Source organism: Drosophila innubila, assembly GCF_004354385.1.
Source record: "Drosophila innubila isolate TH190305 chromosome 3L unlocalized genomic scaffold, UK_Dinn_1.0 0_D_3L, whole genome shotgun sequence".
Taxonomy (NCBI): Eukaryota; Metazoa; Arthropoda; class Insecta; order Diptera; family Drosophilidae; genus Drosophila; species Drosophila innubila.
The window spans coordinates 11,475,986-11,493,626 of NW_022995376.1; the positions used below are offsets into that span (position 1 = coordinate 11,475,986).

Consider the following 17,641-nt stretch of genomic DNA (forward strand, 5'->3'; position numbering starts at 1 on the left):
TGAAATGTTGTCCCCCGTCTCTTGCCCCCACACCGCAAATTTGTCTGGCTCTTTGTGGCTAAGCATTGGTAAATTGGCCCAAACGGTGCCACTCAGCGGTTGACGCAGCTCGTTGACAATGATGACGCACTTCAATCAACCTTTAATAACACCTAACGCATCGCAGACACAAATTCTAATGAATGGCAAGTTTCAAAAATGTTTTCAAACCAAATCGCTATGAAATGGTCTAGTTAATTTGCAAACTCCCAAAATCCTTTAAACGAAAACCAAACGAGGGATTAAAATATAAACATCTATAAAAAAAAGAATGAAATTTATTATCTCTTTGCATTGTATCTCCTATACAGTAGAAGATTTTAAGAATAACTACATATTTCAGTTATGAAGTGCATATAATTTCTTGAAATCGCAGCTATGTAGTTTTCGTGTAACGCCAACTGTGTACAACATCAAGTTGAACAACTTAATAGGAGTAGTTGTAAATAGGACAGCTTTCCGCCTGGTGTCGCACTGAATGCACTTTTCAGGATTTCCTTTTCAATTCGTTGTAGTCCGAGTATTTTTCAAAATGCATTTAACTCACTTTGTCATAGTCCGTAAATTTGAAATGTCATTGCAAGTTTCAACCTTGTGGCTTTCATCTGACATGTTGCACATATAAGGACTTAGACTTAGACTGCGACTGAGACTGAGACTCTCACCGAGACAGGGGCACGTCCGAGTCCGATTTCTAGTCGAAGAATAGGAGAGTGAGAAGCCTGCCTGTTGCTACAGTTAGGAAAGCAAGTCAACTATTCGTTACAGCTGCCAGTATATAAGCATATGTAATACATAAAAAGAACTGCTCCAAATCCATCACATGGGAGAAAGAAGCAAAAAAAAATCGATGAAAATAAAAGAAAATGAAAATAAAACCAAAATGACATTGGGACATTTAAAAAGCCAAAAAGGCTGATAAATTAAAAGCTTTAAATATGCGAAATATGTTTGGTCCTCGTCCTTTTTGGTTTAGCAACCGACCCACATTGTGGTTTTTAAATCGGAGAATGTAATTTAAATATGCTGCAGGTCATTGCAATGATCAAAATTAAAATACGATTAATGTACATACTATATTTAAAGACATTTAGAGTATTAAAGACAATCAGTATAAACGTGAATTGACTCTTCACTGTACTCTTCAATTTACAAGGTATGTTTAAAAGTGTAGATTATAGGACATTACATAAATATCTGCAGTCAATACAATGATCTCTTTATTAACCCACTGCAAAGTCTGGTCTCATGTATGCCACCTTTAAGGTTGTTTCAGTGCCACATTCAATTTGTCTCGGGTAAATGGCTTTGGTATTAAATACTTGTTCTCACCTGGCAACTAAAAGTGACCGCAGACCACAAATAAATTATTTCTTATCAAACTGAACTGGCCACAAAAGTTTTTGTCTACCAAACTGCATCGTTTTCTATCTGCAATTTCTTTTTCTTTATATATATTTTTTTTTTTTATTTTTGCCATTCGATAATTTGTAGAAGACTGTCGTCGTATCGTCGTGTCGTCCTGCCGTAAATTGTCTTTGGCAGGCGAACAGACTGACTGGACCTTTTTGGAATCGAGTCAGTGTCGGTTGGGGGTCAGTACTGAGACTATGCCAAAACTTTGGTCCAAGACACGTTGGGCACGACAGCCAAATCAACAAGCAATTGTTGCTGGAAGAACACGTTGCTGACCCCAAACCGAATCCTCCCATCCTATTTTTTACAGTTGCGATAAAGATTTCAGCAGAGCAGCCACGGTAAAACTTTTTAATTTTATAAAAACAAACGACAAGCATTTGAGCCTCGACATAGACCAGAGGTCATGACAGTCCAAAATAGTAGACAGGCCAAGAAATACTCGTACAATAAAAGACAATAGAACCTTTAATGAATGGGCCATTGACTGGGCCAAAACTTGCCTAGTTATCGAAGAAATATTTACTACCAAAAATTTAGAATGAAAATGGAAGTTAGCTTAAGACGTACAGAAATCGTTATTACATTTGTCTGATTTTTGCAATACATTTTAATTAAAAATAATACAAGACGAAAAACTTATGTTGAAAATATAAAATCATTTCTTAAGAAAACTTTTGGAAGATATGAAATAATTTAAGTTTATTTATAAATCTCTAATAAATAAAATAAAAAATATAAAATAAAATAAAGAATATCTAACCAAAATATTAATTGTTATATTAACCCTCTATATATATATTTTTTAAATTGCTCTTCCGACACAGTACACACCCACATAGACACCACTGTAACAGCCATGTTTTAAACTTGAAGGTATTTAAACTTGTACATTTAAAATCTAATAGAATGAGCTTTTTATATTCCCTATATGACAACCAATACTAAAAGCTCAAAGCTTTTGCGCAAGACTTGTTATAATAAACGAGAGCTTTTCAAAAATATTTACTGTGCCGCCTGAGCTTTTAGAAATATCCCATTTTAAAAGCTTTGCATTATTTCGTCGACAATAGGGAACATTTTATCGTGTACTCAAAAAAGCTTTGACATTTACTTGACAATGAAATTACTGCAAATTGAGGAAAAAACTTAACGCCTTATAAAACTGAAAAGTAATATATGCTGAGTCGAGTTTTTGCGCTAATTGAAATTCGTTATTTATCAAGTTGCAAGTTGTTATCGATGCCTCTGCCCGTTGATATTACAGTTGCAGCTTTCCGACAGTCGCTTATACAGCATATTTCTCATGGGTCCCCATATATGCAGCGTATCCAATATTCTTTTAAACCCCGCCCTCTGCTGAAAACGTTTCATTTATTTGCTGCTTGATTTCTGTTGTGCAAGGAGAGCAGAAGGGAGAGGAGCAAGTTTCTCATAGCACACGACGAGCTCAGAAACAAAGGAAAAACTGTAATGAAATTCAAAATTGCAACGACAGAAGGGGTGTAAGCGGGTTGGTAGGGGAGTGTAGCTTAGGGCAGGGACAAAGTATGGTTGAACGCTTAGAAATATCATCTAAATATGTAAGCGAAAGGAAGGCAACACACGTCGTTACAGGTCGCATCTTCAAATGCAACCTTGGATTTGGCAAAATATAAACAGTATTTGCGATTTGTGTGTAGACTCTTCGATATATTTAAAATGTGTGCCCATTAAAAATGGATCAAAGGGATTTAATGGTTGTGAATGTCAAATGAAAGCATCTACGACAGTAAAAAGTAGAAATATACTTAATGAAAATCAATAGTTTACTTGGTTTAAGACACATGTCTCAAGCATTCGCCTATTTTCACATGATAAAAGATGATTTCAAAAACAAATTAATTGTTTATTGTGTATATGTTATAGTTAAATGAGAATCGTATACGAAAAAAAATAAATAATTGGACATATCATTAAAATTTCAAGCAACAATATATAATGAACAATGAAAATATGATTTAAGCACAACTTTCAATAAATGAAAATTCATTGACGCTTCAATTATGGTTCTATTTGACTAACTTTGTGAAGGTGTGTGTGAGTGTGTGTGTGTGTGTGTGTGTGTGTGTGTGTGTGTGTGTGTGGTGTTGCGTGTGCCAACTGTCAACCTTTGTCAGTCGATTTGATTGTGAAATGCTAATCTTGTTAGGTCGACTGCGTTGTTCGCGTGGTTTAATCAATGAAAATCACAAATATACATAACGGAAACTTGCGTATATGACTGCGAAATTCCATTTCCGAGTCCTAGATATGACATGTCTGTGATAGAGCCAACAATTCATAATATGCAATACAGTAAAATCGAACTATGCTCAAAAAGTAAAATCGGTACAGCAAAGTTTGATCAAGTTATGAAATGATTTCGTATAGAGAGCATTAACCATATACACATACTGTTTATAGTATATTTGTATATTCTTCAACCGCTTTTATGGTGTAAATACACACACACGCAGCACTAGCGTATAGTGTACTATATAGTATATACATAACATGTAGCATACCTATGAGGGCAGCAGTCTCACCAGCTAATGGCAAAGCGACAGGCAGCCTCATCATTTGCTCGTTTTATATTTCAACCTAACCCAGGTCCTGTTCCATCGTCCCAGACCCGAACCAGGACCCAGACTCGGCCCCGGACCCAGTTGATAACTGTAGCTGTAGCAGGGTCCATAATACTCGTACCAACACCCCTTTTTGGCATACTAAGCAGCAGCCGTATCGTCATTAACACTCCAGCAACAGCAACTACACACCTTTGTTGCTGTTGTAGATGCTGTGCTTGTTGTTGTTGTTGTTGTTGTTGCTTTTGCTGTTGTTGCTCGGCGCGCGGTATAAATTAATAAAAATTTCATGTGCCAAATAATTACAATTAACATGAGTTCTTAATTAAGAGCTGCTGCTGTCGTTGCTGCTACTGCTGCTGTTGTTGTTGCTGTGTTGTTGCTGTTGCTGTTGCTGTCGTCCTTGTTGCTGTTAATAGGCTCGTTCATTTGCCATCGCCTGGCTCGTTGTCCTGGTTCACCTTTAATGCAATACAACACACTCGGCTGCGCTCGGTGCGGTTCGTTAAGTCCCCTCGGCAGCTGACCCAACTATTGCCTCCTACCTCCCTCTACCCCTCCACAACTGCTGCTAGCTGGTATGTTACTGCTGCCTGCTTAATTTGCAGCCTGCCAGCTATTGCTCTGACTCTGCTCACTCATCTTATTTTGCCAAATTTTTTTTTATTTGTATTTTTGCAATTGAAGTGTCGATATTTTATGTGTTGCTCGCTTAATTAAAAATGCCAAAGGTTAACGCATGCCACTTTGCTCGCTCTCTCTCTTTCTTTCTCTCTTCATCTCTTTTCACTCTCCTTGCTCGCCGCTTACCGTTTATTAACTTTGTTTATGTACTTTGAGCACATAACTTTGCAGCATCGCTTTTGTTTCTGTGGCTTTTAGTTAGTATTTTATAAATGTGTAAATGTGTATGTGTGTGTATGTGTTTCTGTTGCACTTTTAAGCCGCTTAGGGAGAAATTTTAATCAAAACCAAAAAAGCCGAGAAAGCTGCACAGTGGAAATAACTAAAGATTTATGCTACATTTATGATATGAAATTCTAAGCTAGAATTTTAATTTGGCAACGGCCCACAGTGCTGCTCAATTGTTTATGCACAGCAGACCCCACCAAAATGATGTTTACTGAAATTTATGAAACTTTGACACTGGTTTATTAATGCAAGTGGCAACTGGTCGGATGAGTTATATTTGTATGTAGATTGTGCGTTTTGCATACGAAACTATTTTTGGGCTCCCTTTCAATCAGAATCACTGTCGTTGTCGTTGGCGTTGTTGTTGTTGTCGTTGTTGTTGTTGCTGTCGACAGAGAAGGGTTTAAGGATTAGCTGACAGCAGACAGAATGAGTTTTGTTAACTGACACAGTTCGTTTTGAGCTGTGTAATGAAACCGGAAGTGCCTGTCGTCCATCGTACAGCATTAGTGTTATGAAAAGCAAAAACGGAGGTTCACTTGCAATACCCTGCAATTTTAATGCTGTTTGAGGCCAGGAGGAAATTTATAAAATTCTAGCAATATTTACAGGGTATATTAATGGGGTATCCGTATTTCACACGCTGTGTCTGTCATAAAACTGTCCAAGCTCGGACGCTGATGATGATAAAAGATCAGACAACATTCACACCTAAAACTGAAAGACAGGACAGAGTAAGGAGATATTTAGCAAAAGTGAACAGAACTGAATATTACAATGCCAGAATGGGGTCATGACAGCAGCTGGGCGAAACAGAAGCTAAAACTAAAAAGGTAAAGGTACAGGCGCTTTGGGACAGAACTGAGTGCAATGTGAAATGAACTAAACTAAACTAAAATAAACTAAAGCCCAGCTCGACTTGGCAACCTAGCGACTGTACGACTGACTGTATGACATAAATATGTAAACAAATGTCAAAATGACAAGCACAAACACACACACACACACACACACAGAGCGAGTCATGCTCAATGGAAATGGAAGTGAGTAGCACGTGAAGTGGGAATTGACTCTGTGAACTTGCTAGTGTGTATGTGTGTGCTTTTGTGAATGTGTGGGTGGGGAGTGTAGCTCTTGTTGTTCTTGTTGTTGTTGCTCACGTGGCGACGTTAACATTTTGTGCTGCACAAAATGAAAAATGCATGACAAACGGCTCCAAATACAAGCAGACCTGAAAAAAAAAGCAAAGCCCAAACTCGAACGTGAATAAAAACGCGCAAATATTTCACTCACACACACACACACACTCACACACACGACGACATCTAACAGATGCGAGTGTAGAACTGAATAGGGGTAAGAGGTTGATGGTGGGGTTGGGGGTGGGGGTGGGTGCAGGGGTGGCGGTGCTATGTTGTAATAATGCTGTGTGTTGTTCCGTATACACGAGCGTGGTTAGACAGCATCAGACGGTGTTGGCCCTGGCTTCTTGGCACAAGGTGAGGCTGTGGACGTGGCTTTAATGACGTCATACGATAACTCAAAATACTAGCCGTTAAACTGAATCCACTTTGAACCAAAAACACACAGAGGGAGAGAGAGAGAGAGCCGTCATCGCTCAGCTCTCAATGTCTCCCACTCTCTCCATCATCAGCCCCCTTTCCCTCTCTCTCACGAACTCTCCTTTCGGTTTATGCCTCAATTCGATTATTTTTTTTTTGCTTTGCAGAGAGCACTTTCTCTTCCACTGTCTTTCTCTCTCTCTCTCTCTCTCTCTCTCTCTCTCTCTCTGCTACTTAGTCTCTTAATTTGTTGCTTTTTCATGCATCGCACTTTGATGCTGGAACCTGTACAACAATGCGTATGCTTAATGTTTTCAAGTGTCTGTGTATTTGCGTGCGTATCTTACATGTATTTATTTACACAATTTATACACATAGTATAAATAACTATAAATATTCTCTTGATTTAAGTATTATTCTAACGTATAATTTCATAACCATTTGCAATTTTTTTAGCATTGCGAGCACTTTAAATCATTAAATGCCGCATTTACTATACAAATATATTTCAAATTAGTAAACATATATACAATTAAATGAAAAACATTACACTTTATTTAACGGAAAATAAATTTGTACTTTGTAAAAATAAGGAATAATGACTAAAAGATACATCCTTAATTTCTATAAAGTAAAAAACGAAGTAAACATAACACATTTTATTACAACAGTCAGGTAAACAATTTAAATAAGATATAAGATGGGTTATCATTAAGCAAATTAGGCTAATTGAACTGCGGCTAAGAAAATCTTAAATCAAAGATTCAAAGATGCAAGAATTTTAATGAATGTTTGGTTGATTGACTGACAGCCCAGCTTGTTGGCTCTTACCTGCTCATGTTGCCAATTAATTAAGCCAAATGATTAGGCAAATGTGAATGCATTTCGTGATTAGCTTCAACCACAAATTCCATAGCGTATATATGTACATATATATTTTACAAAAGCCGCAAACGCGACGGATACGCTTTGACAAAAAAATCCATTATGCTAATTTGTACAAGGTGTATGCGGTTCTTGGTGTTGTTTGTTGTTTTGATGTTGTTTTTGGTGTTGTTGTTATTTGTCAGGACAACAGCTTCAAAGACGCTAACGTATACAAAAGGCGGCTTCTTATACACAAGTGTACTAATATCTGTGTGTATATAAATATACTTAGATATAGTTGTATGCGTATTAGACTTAAGCCAAAGACAAAACACCAACAAATAAATGTAAAAATGAAAGAAAAGGTCACGCACTGAGTGCTAAGCAGCATATAAGTATAAAACACATTAACATGCTCACTTAACGAATAATCGACTTGTAGCTACCCTCTACCCAAGTTTATTCATCAAACAAATACGCGGATATTTACAAATAGCAGAATCTTATTATTAAATGCATCGGTATTTGTTTTTCAAGTATGCAAGTTTCAGGGTATATACAAACAACAAATCAATATACAGTGTCAACAACAAGTGGACGCACGCACTTTGTTCCTGCCCCAACTAACACAACACAACACAGCACAACACAACTCACTGGTCCACATACATACACACACAGAGAGACATTTATTTAACCTGAGATTAATCGCACAACACACAAAATTGTGGTAGAGGGTATGAGAGTGTAGTGGGGTATATTGGTTGTGTGCTGTTGTCGTAGTCGGCAACAAAATATTTTGCTGCAACCAAAATTAAATTGAGTGCGTGGCGTTGGAAAATTGTGTTTTGGTCGAAAGGTGTAGCCAAAATGTGCACACACACGCACACATATATAGATATACATATATACACACATGCGTGCCATGAAAAGCGTACCAAATCTACAATGCAAACATCAAGCGTAAGATTTGGCATGCTGAAGACTTTGTGGTCTGCCTGGAAAGTCAGACTTGGCGCGCGGAGAGATAAACTAAGAGCTGAGTGACAAAGACAGCAAGGGATGAAGAGAGAGAACGAAAGCGAAAGAGCGTCAGAGAGTGAGAGAGAGAGGGAGAGAGCGTAAGCTTACTGGGCAGCATCCAAGCAGTTGGCAAACTCTCTGAATTTATTGAAAATTCCCGGGCAAACGCTTGCGCTGTAGAGTCGAACACAAAGTTGTTGTTATTGTTGTTGTTATTGTCGTTGTTGCTGTTGCTGTTGTTGCTCAAACAATAACAAGTGTTGCCAGTCTTGGGCTACCGCTTTACCTGAAACTGGGCATTTGCCGCTGCGCCTGCCATGTGTCCAAAGAATCATGCAGCCCAGTCAAATTATGTATACGCCCCCATGCACACACAGGTCTGCACACTCAGGCCCCAGGCGAGTGAAAACTTATTTTCAGTGACAGGGCTAGCCAATTTGTGCGCTTACTGCCAACAACAACAACAACAACCATATCACAATAACAACAACGAAGACCGCGCCTTCAAAAAAAAACACATTTTATCTTTTTGGGCAGCTTTAAAAATTCAAAATGGCAGAACTAGCGAAAAGTTTAACAATAAAGAGAGACGCCATTATTGCAGTGGCTGTGTGTCAGTCTGTATGTGTATGTGTGTGTGTGTGTGTGTGTGTGTTGGGTCACACTAATAATTTAGTAACAGGCAAAAGAACGTCGTCATAGCCAAAGCAAACAAAACGCGATGCCAACGAAACATGAGAAAAGTGAAAGAAACATTTGCACTTCCTGTTCTTTTGAAAAGCTGCTGCTGTTGTTGTTGTTGCTATTGTTGTTGCTGACTTTATTCTCCTCATTTTTGTATCTCTAGCTGATGTTGTTGCTGTTGTTGGTGGTGGTGGCTGTGTTAATGTCTCGTTGAACGGGTCAGCGGGTTGCACCACTAAAGCAAAATGTGTCACACGAAATAAATTATTTTCTGTTTCTATTTTCTTCTTTCCAGCTTCTTTGTTTGTTTTTCTCTTCATTTCTCTCTGTCTCCCTGCCGTTTCTTGATTTTCGCTTTATTGAGAAAGCAAAAAAAAGCTCGTTGTTCTCTCCTATATTTTTTTATCTTTCTTTTTGCATTGCACTTGCACATTTGTCCACATGCCACGCCCACCCATCAGAGCAGCCTGATGTCAATGCTGATGATGATGATAAGGATGATAATGATGACGTTCTTGTTGTTGGGCCATAGCAGGGAGTGGCAATGGGTGTGTGCGACACACTCACCCAAACAAACGAGTTGCAAACGTGGGTTTAAATGCAAAATGCCACCTCCTGCTCTAACCTTCTGCCACTCACTCACTCACTCACTCACTCACAGACCAGTGACACATTTACCGATCGATCCGATTAATGGCAACAAATATAAACATTGCAAAGCCAACTAGTTTCCATGAAGATTTTATTAAAAAAGCATTATATATTAACTTGTGCATTATAAAATATTTATTTTATTTTTAATTTCTGTAACAAGTTAATATTTTAATTCATTTTATTTTCAACTGGAAATGTTATTCAGTAATCGCTCCAGTCGTGGTGATGGATCAGTAATCATTGCCTGCCAAATGACTTGACACATTTTGATAAAAAAAAACTTTTTTCTAAATCAGCTGATATCATATTTAACCTTTGAATAGTTTTACATATATCACAGACTGCTTTAATTGACCCACTGTTCAAGTTGTTAAATAAAATGCTACATATAGTATATGAGTGGCATTTCTTTACTGCTCCACTGCAAAATATTGTTGCTGCTGTTTTTGTTTCGCTTTTGTTTCGAACTTGTCGTCGTTGTCGTTGTTGTTGTCGTTGTCCTCTTTGCCCTTGTGCTGCCCCACAATTCTGGGCACCAACATTGTGTTTGGTGCAGGCCACGATTGTCACTGCGAGCGCCCCAAGCAAAGACAACTTTTTATGAATTCGCAGGCTCTACTCCCCGTTCTGTAGCTCCCCAAAGTCCCCCAAAGTCCCCGACTGTCAGAGCAACCATGTACAATAATCTGGCGCAGTGACAGTGGCAGCCCCAGCAGAGAACAGGGTTAAATAAGCTGTTAATTATGTGTTTAAAATTTCTGACATGACGCAGTGCAAATTATTTATTTACATTTTATTTTTAGCTTATTTGGATTGCCTTTCTCTGTAACTCTTTCTCTCTTTCTATCTCTCTGGGACTGCATTTCGGTATCCCTTTTTTGGTCGCTTAACTTTTTTGTGATTATATCGTTTGCCATTTATGAACATGTCATATTGCGCAATTTAGATACATAACATAACAAGCATCGCAATTTGTGTACCACAGAGTCCAACATGGCGTATACGCCATGAGTTTGCTGGTAATTGTCGACATTCTCATAAGATTCGCTGCTCAGATCACATTATATGTTTATGAACACGGCACAGTTCTGATCGATCAAGAACTAAGATTCAATCGATCGTTCAACTCGTTTTCTGTAACACTATCAATCAGGTTGAGTGTATGTATGTATATGAAATCTTTACGCTACTTCCCATAAATAATACAACAGTGTTTGCTCAATAATCAATCATTTAATTGACAATATGAGAGCCCTGAGGCCGGAAACCGTTCTCATCGGCAATATAGGTGACTTCGTAGGTTTTACCATCGTCGCCAATGTATTTGTAACTGCCATGAACGGAAAGAGCCTCATGCTCTGTGCCAATATCCTTAAGTTCGCCCTCCTCTTGGGCGGACTGGCCTTCAGATGTTTCAAAACTGCAACATAAATTTCAAGGATCATGACTTTACTTATGGTAACTAACACATATCTGTAGCTCTCGGCTCGAACATCAGATTTGCTTCTTACAATTGCCGAGTCAGCAGGTGCTACCAGAGCCACAGCGAAGAGGGCGACGAAGACGATGAGGAACTTCATGTTTAGATAAATGTAGCGCGTTTGAAGCTTCAAAGGTAACTATACATTTTGGAGCTCATCGCCTGAGTATTTATAGCAAAACCAATGCTCAAAAAACTCAAACAGCATTGTCAAAAAATTAATAAAAACTAGTTTAATGGCGAACGCGATAAAAACTCGCAACAATTAACATTAAAAATGCATATGCCTTGAAGTAGAATTAATTTATGCCGCAATATATTAAAATGATAGAAACTAGTTTATGTATATGTATAATCTTTCATTCAAATTCGAGTATATGTATATCCACATTAAAGGTGTTAGATTCAAACAAGTTTACTCATATTAATAATAAAATACAATATCTGTTGAAAAATAAAAGTATAAGGTTTCGATTTTATATATTTGTATTTGTACTTATGTATGTGCATTTAGACATTTGGGGGATTCAATTATTTGGGGTGTTGTGGAATTGTATGTTGGTTTGAATTATAGTTTTTGGTTCATAATCTTTAATGGGTTAAATATGCTTGTATTTAAATGAAACAATTTTGTAGGGATATATGCAAGTTTATTTAGATCCAGTGATCTTCTTTTGACGATGTAATGTAAGAGGAGGGATATCAGCTGAGAGTACTTGATAACCTCTCATATCATTTGAGGGACTATAAATATATGTATCAATATTACGCATACGCCAAGTGTGATAGTTTCCTAACCAAAAAATTCAAAAAGGGGATTATTGACTGCAAAACAAATGAAAGAGCAGAAAATTCTTCAACAGTAATAGGAAAATTATATTTTTTTCTTTACATATATAAATAAAATACTAATCTATTGACATACTAATATAATTTTCTAACCTTCTTTTTTATTGATATTTAATAATTTTATTTTTATATTGAATTTAAATTTATAGCCTGATAATAAATAAATACGACCTCTGCCTATTGCGCAATTTAGATACATAACATAACAAGCATCGCAATTTGTGTAGCACAGAGTCCAACATGGCGTATACGCCATGAGTTTGCTGGTAATTGTCGACATTCTCATAAGATTCGCTGCTCAGATCACATTATATGTTCATGAAAACGGCACAGTTCTGATCGATTAAGAACTAAGATTCAATCGATCGTTCAACTCGTTTTCTGTAACACTATCAATCAGGTTAAGTGTATGTATGTATATAAAATCTTTACGCTACTTCCCATAAATAATACAACAGTGTTTGCTCAATAATCAATCATTTTATTATTATTTGGGAATATGAGAGCCCTGAGGCTGGAAACCGTTCTCATCGGCAACATAGGTGATTTCGTAGGTTTGACCATCGTCGCCAATGTATTTGTAACTGCCATGAACGGAAATAGCCTCATGCTCTGAGCCAGGATTCTCAAGTTCGCCCTGCTCTTGGGCGGACTGGCCATCAGATGTTTCAAAACTGCAACATAAATTTCAAGGATCAGTCTATGTTTGCTTGACTTAACTTATGGTAACTCACCTATAACTGTAGCTCTCGGGTCCAACATCAGATTCGCTCCTTACAATTTCCGTGTCAGCATGTGCTGCCAGAGCCACAGCGAAGAGGGCGACGAAGACGATGAGGAACTTCATGTTTAGATAAATGTAGCGCGTTTGAAGCTTCAAAGGTAACTATACATTTTGGAGCTCATCGCCTGAGTATTTATAGTATTTATATATAACCAATGCTCAAAAAACTCAAACAGCATTGTCAAAAAATTGATAAAAACTAGTTTAATGGCGAACGCGATAAAAACTCGCAACAATTAACATTAAAAATGCAAATGCCTTGAAGTAGAATTAATTTATGCCGCAATATATTAAAATGATAGAAACTAGTTTATGTATATGTATAATCTTTCATTCAAATTCGAGTATCTGTATTTCCACATTAAAGGTGTTAGATTCAAACAAGTTTACTCATATTAATAATAAAATACAATATCTGTTGAAAAATAAAAGTATAAGGTTTCGATTTTATATATTTGTATTTGTACTTATGTATGTGCATTTAGACATTTGGGGGATTCAATTATTTGGGGAATTGTGTAATTGTATGTTGGTTTGAATTATAGTTTTTGGTTCATAATCTTTAATGGGTTAGCCAAGTTTATTAAATATGCTTGTATTTAAATGAAACAAATTTGTAGGGATATATGCAAGTTTATTTAGATCCAGTGATCTTCTTTTGACGATGTAATGTAAGAGGAGGGATATCAGCTGAGAGTACTTGATAACCTCTCATATCATTTGAGGGACTATAAATATATGTATCAATATTACGCATACGCCAAGTGTGATAGTTTCCTAACCAAAAAATTCAAAAAGGGGATTATTGACTGCAAAACAAATGAAAGAGCAGAAAATTCTTCAACAGTAATAGGAAAATTATATTTTTTTCTTTAAATATAAATAAAATACTAATCTATTGACATACTAATATAATTTTCTAACCTTCTTTTTTATTGTTATTTAATAATTTTATTTTTATATTGAATTTAAATTTATAGCCTGATAATAAATAAATACGGCCTCTGCCTCCGACTCAGGATCTGACTCTGTTTGAGCTATTACTATTGCACCGTGTAGTTGTATCCTGACAATTTGGCTGATTTATGTTGACTTGTGAGCGAGAAGTATCAGAGTCGCTGGTGTGGATGGAAGAACAAGTCCCAACACGGTTCCCGGTTGAAGGAAAAGTGCAGAAACCCAAAAACAACAACAACAACAACAACAGCAGCAGTGTTCGCTTAAAGCCAACAATAACAGGGACTTACAACAGCTATGGCTCTCTACAGTTTGTTAAGGAGGGTTCCGTGCTACATTCGGCACGGTTCGGTTCGGCTTGGTTCGGTTCGGCTGCCTTGTCGCACCCAGAATTTTTGCAGATTCGTGTGTTGTACCTAAAGTGCCACTGTGCCACTCGGTCTTACACGAATTGAAATGCCGATGTGCGTTCCGTGTTGTACATTGAGCATTGAGCGAGTCGACTCCGATTCCAAGTACGAGTCTGTGTCCGTGTCGAGTTGAGTTCAGACGTTGTCGTCGCCAACGCTGTGCACAATTGAAAATATAGTTCATGCGAGGCATAGATACATTTTCCACACAATTTTTGGTATAGCTAAAACCAAATCACAAAGTGCAAAATACAAAAAAAAAAAAAAAAAAAACAGAAAATTATTGCAAAAATATCTCAAATTCAACGGGCAAAATTCAACATATAAAAAAGGATTGCGATTAAATCTGGTGCTTCGCTTGAAAAGAGGCGTTGCTGCAAAAATCGAAGCCAACTTTATGCATATTTCTTGGTGTAGAGAGCGCGACGTGCGTCTGTGTGTGTGCGTCTGTATGTGTGTGTGTGTGTGTCCGTGTATGTGTATATGTAAGCGCGTGTGTATGTGTATATGTAAATGTTATTCACGACGGCCCCATGCCAATATCGTGCTAAAATATTGAAAAAATAAAGAGTTATTTAAAATTCATTAAATAAATAAAAAAAATTTTAATCAAACACAAATGTAGTGTGACCAGACGCTTTGGGAATCTGTTATGGACTTCAAACTGTGTCACCAGAGTTTTATAAAAAAGCACACGCTTACACGAACACACTCACAGCAAGGACAAGGCAGGAAAAAAAAACCTAAGTAAATATAGAAATTATAGCCAAAAAGGAGTCTGATGCAACGTGTGGGTGTGTGTGTGTATACATTATAGTACTCTGCGCCTTCGTCTTCAATTTTTGTTTGGCATCCTTCCCTATTCTTATTCCTGCCCTATGTTCTTTTTGCCGACGTTATTTTATTTGCAAGCAAATTGCTGGTCGGCTTCGTTGATAAGCTTAGCTCACACACATATCTAATACATTAAATCAGAAGGAATCTTTTGAATAAATATACTGGTCAAAAGATTGATGGATTATCAACTGCAATTAACGACAAAAGGCTATCAGTTTGGCATAAATTTGGATAAAGTTGCTCCTGTAGTTGCTCACTTACTGCCAACATTTTATACTTTTCCATTAACAACATGCCTTAAAAACTGATTAAGTAATTTGCAAGTTATCCATGTTGCGCATTTAATATGCAAGTTCAAGTTAGGGTCTGCATATTTAAGCCTTTGTAGGTCATCAAAAATGTAAGAAACAGCTCCGAGGCAAAACTCATTAATAACTCTCAGTTCTCCCGCAAAGCCAAACAGAGGCAAATGCGGAGAGTGGGGATGTGGGGATGTGGAGAGGTGGCACGGAAATGACAATAATAAATACTATATAAAATACACACACACACAGACAGACAGACATTTGCCATTTTAATTAATGCCAAAGTCCTTATCATTCAAAACACAGAGGCAGTGAAAGTGAGAGAAAAAGGAAGAGAGTTACATATATGTTTATGTAATTTACTTATCCTTTGACGACTCAGCTCGCGCTCCTTTGACAAGTTGAACAACAGCAACAGCCATGGCAACAATGCTTCCCTCCCGCCCCCTTTCATAACAACAATTTTGAAATCCTTTGCCACAAAAAGCAATCAAAGAAACGGCGCGAGGCAAAAGTAAATTTTGAAAGCAAATGCTACACACATTCACACACACACACACACACACACAAAACCAATTAACGAGATACGTGCGAGTGTATGTAGCAAGAAAGAGCGATAAATTGCAAAGACAGAGAGAGAGAAAGAGGGAGAGAGATATTAGGGGACCGAAGGAGCCAAAGCATGCAAAAAAAGGGCATACAAATCAAATGGGCTTAAAAAATACACGTAAAACTAAAAAGAAAAACAAAAAAGCAATACAAAAGCAAAGTCTTGGCACACTCACACACACGCACACACACACACACACACACACACACACACATGCAGATGTTGTGGCAGGAGCCAAGTAGCAAGCGTTTATGCTAAACAGAGTGTAACTGCCGGGGTTGCCAGTTTGCCAGTGACATGTCTGCAAAAGCCAAATACAAGCCAAGGGGGAGGTGGGCATGGCCAGAGGCAAAGTACCGCTGCAAAGGAGGACAACAAGAAAGAGAGACAATGAGAGAAAGCCGAACAGAGGATAGTGAGAAAGAGAGCCCTTTGCAGAAATTGTAGCATACTTACAGGCTCACTCGTTCGCTTTTAGCTCAGGCTCAGGCTCAGGCTATTTTTGGCACGCTCTTCAGCTCGCCAGTTCGTCTGCTCTCGGCCAACTGGCACTAACCAACTGTCAACGGGATGGCCCGATTGCTCACGCTGGCAAACGGTATTTAAACGCGCAGCTGAGAATGATAAAGGACGAAAACTACGGAAAGTAGTAGCAAACTAAACAAAATGTGAAACCATGTACTTGTGTGTGTGTGCCTGTATGTTAATGTGTGTCAGTATGCATACGAATTTGTAGGTGTAATTGTAACTGTGTGTGTGTCCTAATGCGTGCAAATATAACTGTGTATATGTATATAAAGTCAAGTGTTTCTGAAATTCAACTCTGGCAATCTCCTAAAAAGCACAATTTAAAATGAATTTAAAAAAATATGAATTGAAACAATAAAACAGTGAATATAATTGAAAGACAACAAATGGTTCTTTAAATAAACCAACGTGATTTGCAAAATAAAATATAAACGCAGATCATAGAAAGATTATAATTGCAAATTAAAAGAAAAAACTTAACATCACAAAATTAAAACCAATTAAATACATATGATTTTTGGAAAGAATAAAACATAATCAAACTGTTTTTAACTTTTCAGTGTTAAATTGATGAAATTCAAACTCATAATTCCAATAGCGGAACACAACAAATACAAATTTTTTAATTTTTATGAGCATTTTGGAGCACTATTTATGCAAGAAAAGCAACAATCGTCATAAAAATGTTAAGCAATAAGGCGGCAGGAAAATTAAATACTCAATAAAATGTGTAGAATCGACAACAATCGTAGAACCGTCAACAGCAACAACAACAACAAGTGGCAACTAGAGTTTACGGACAATAAACGCTGAGTGAAACAAAACCAATAAGAGAAAAGGATTTAATAAAAATAATAGACAATGGAATGGAACGTAAATTTTGGATGAGAGAAGTTAAGAAATCTATCTGCATCCCTATAAGGAACCCGCAGTCGATCGGGTCTAAAGAAAATTAACAATGCGGAGATTTATTAAAATTTATTAATGAACGCTCTGCATAAAAAGAGGTGTGTGGCAAAGAGAAAGAAGAACAAAAGGTCAACACAGCGAAAGGCTCAATTTCAAAGAATTTACACAGCTTTCGTGACATAGCAGCTTGCCAGGACGAATGTAATTAA

The 17,641-nt window shown here is 37.3% G+C and overlaps 2 protein-coding genes across 2 annotated transcripts; both read right to left on the bottom strand.

Moving 5' to 3' along the window:
- Window positions 1-10,976: 10,976 nt before the first annotated feature.
- Window positions 10,977-11,343, bottom strand: LOC117787041 (larval cuticle protein 65Ag1-like). The gene is made up of 2 exons (XM_034625486.1): window positions 11,275-11,343; window positions 10,977-11,194 (listed from the first exon to the last, which is right to left on the bottom strand). Exons 1-2 carry the CDS (start codon window positions 11,341-11,343, stop codon window positions 10,997-10,999), a joined length of 267 nt encoding a protein of 88 aa, XP_034481377.1. The 3' UTR covers window positions 10,977-10,996.
- Window positions 11,344-12,552: 1,209 nt separating this feature from the next.
- LOC117788362 (larval cuticle protein 65Ag1-like) lies at window positions 12,553-12,974 on the bottom strand. The gene is made up of 2 exons (XM_034627113.1): window positions 12,827-12,974; window positions 12,553-12,766 (listed from the first exon to the last, which is right to left on the bottom strand). The coding sequence occupies exons 1-2, from the start codon at window positions 12,937-12,939 to the stop codon at window positions 12,580-12,582; spliced, it is 300 nt and encodes a 99-aa protein (XP_034483004.1). The 5' UTR covers window positions 12,940-12,974; the 3' UTR covers window positions 12,553-12,579.
- Window positions 12,975-17,641: the final 4,667 nt, after the last annotated feature.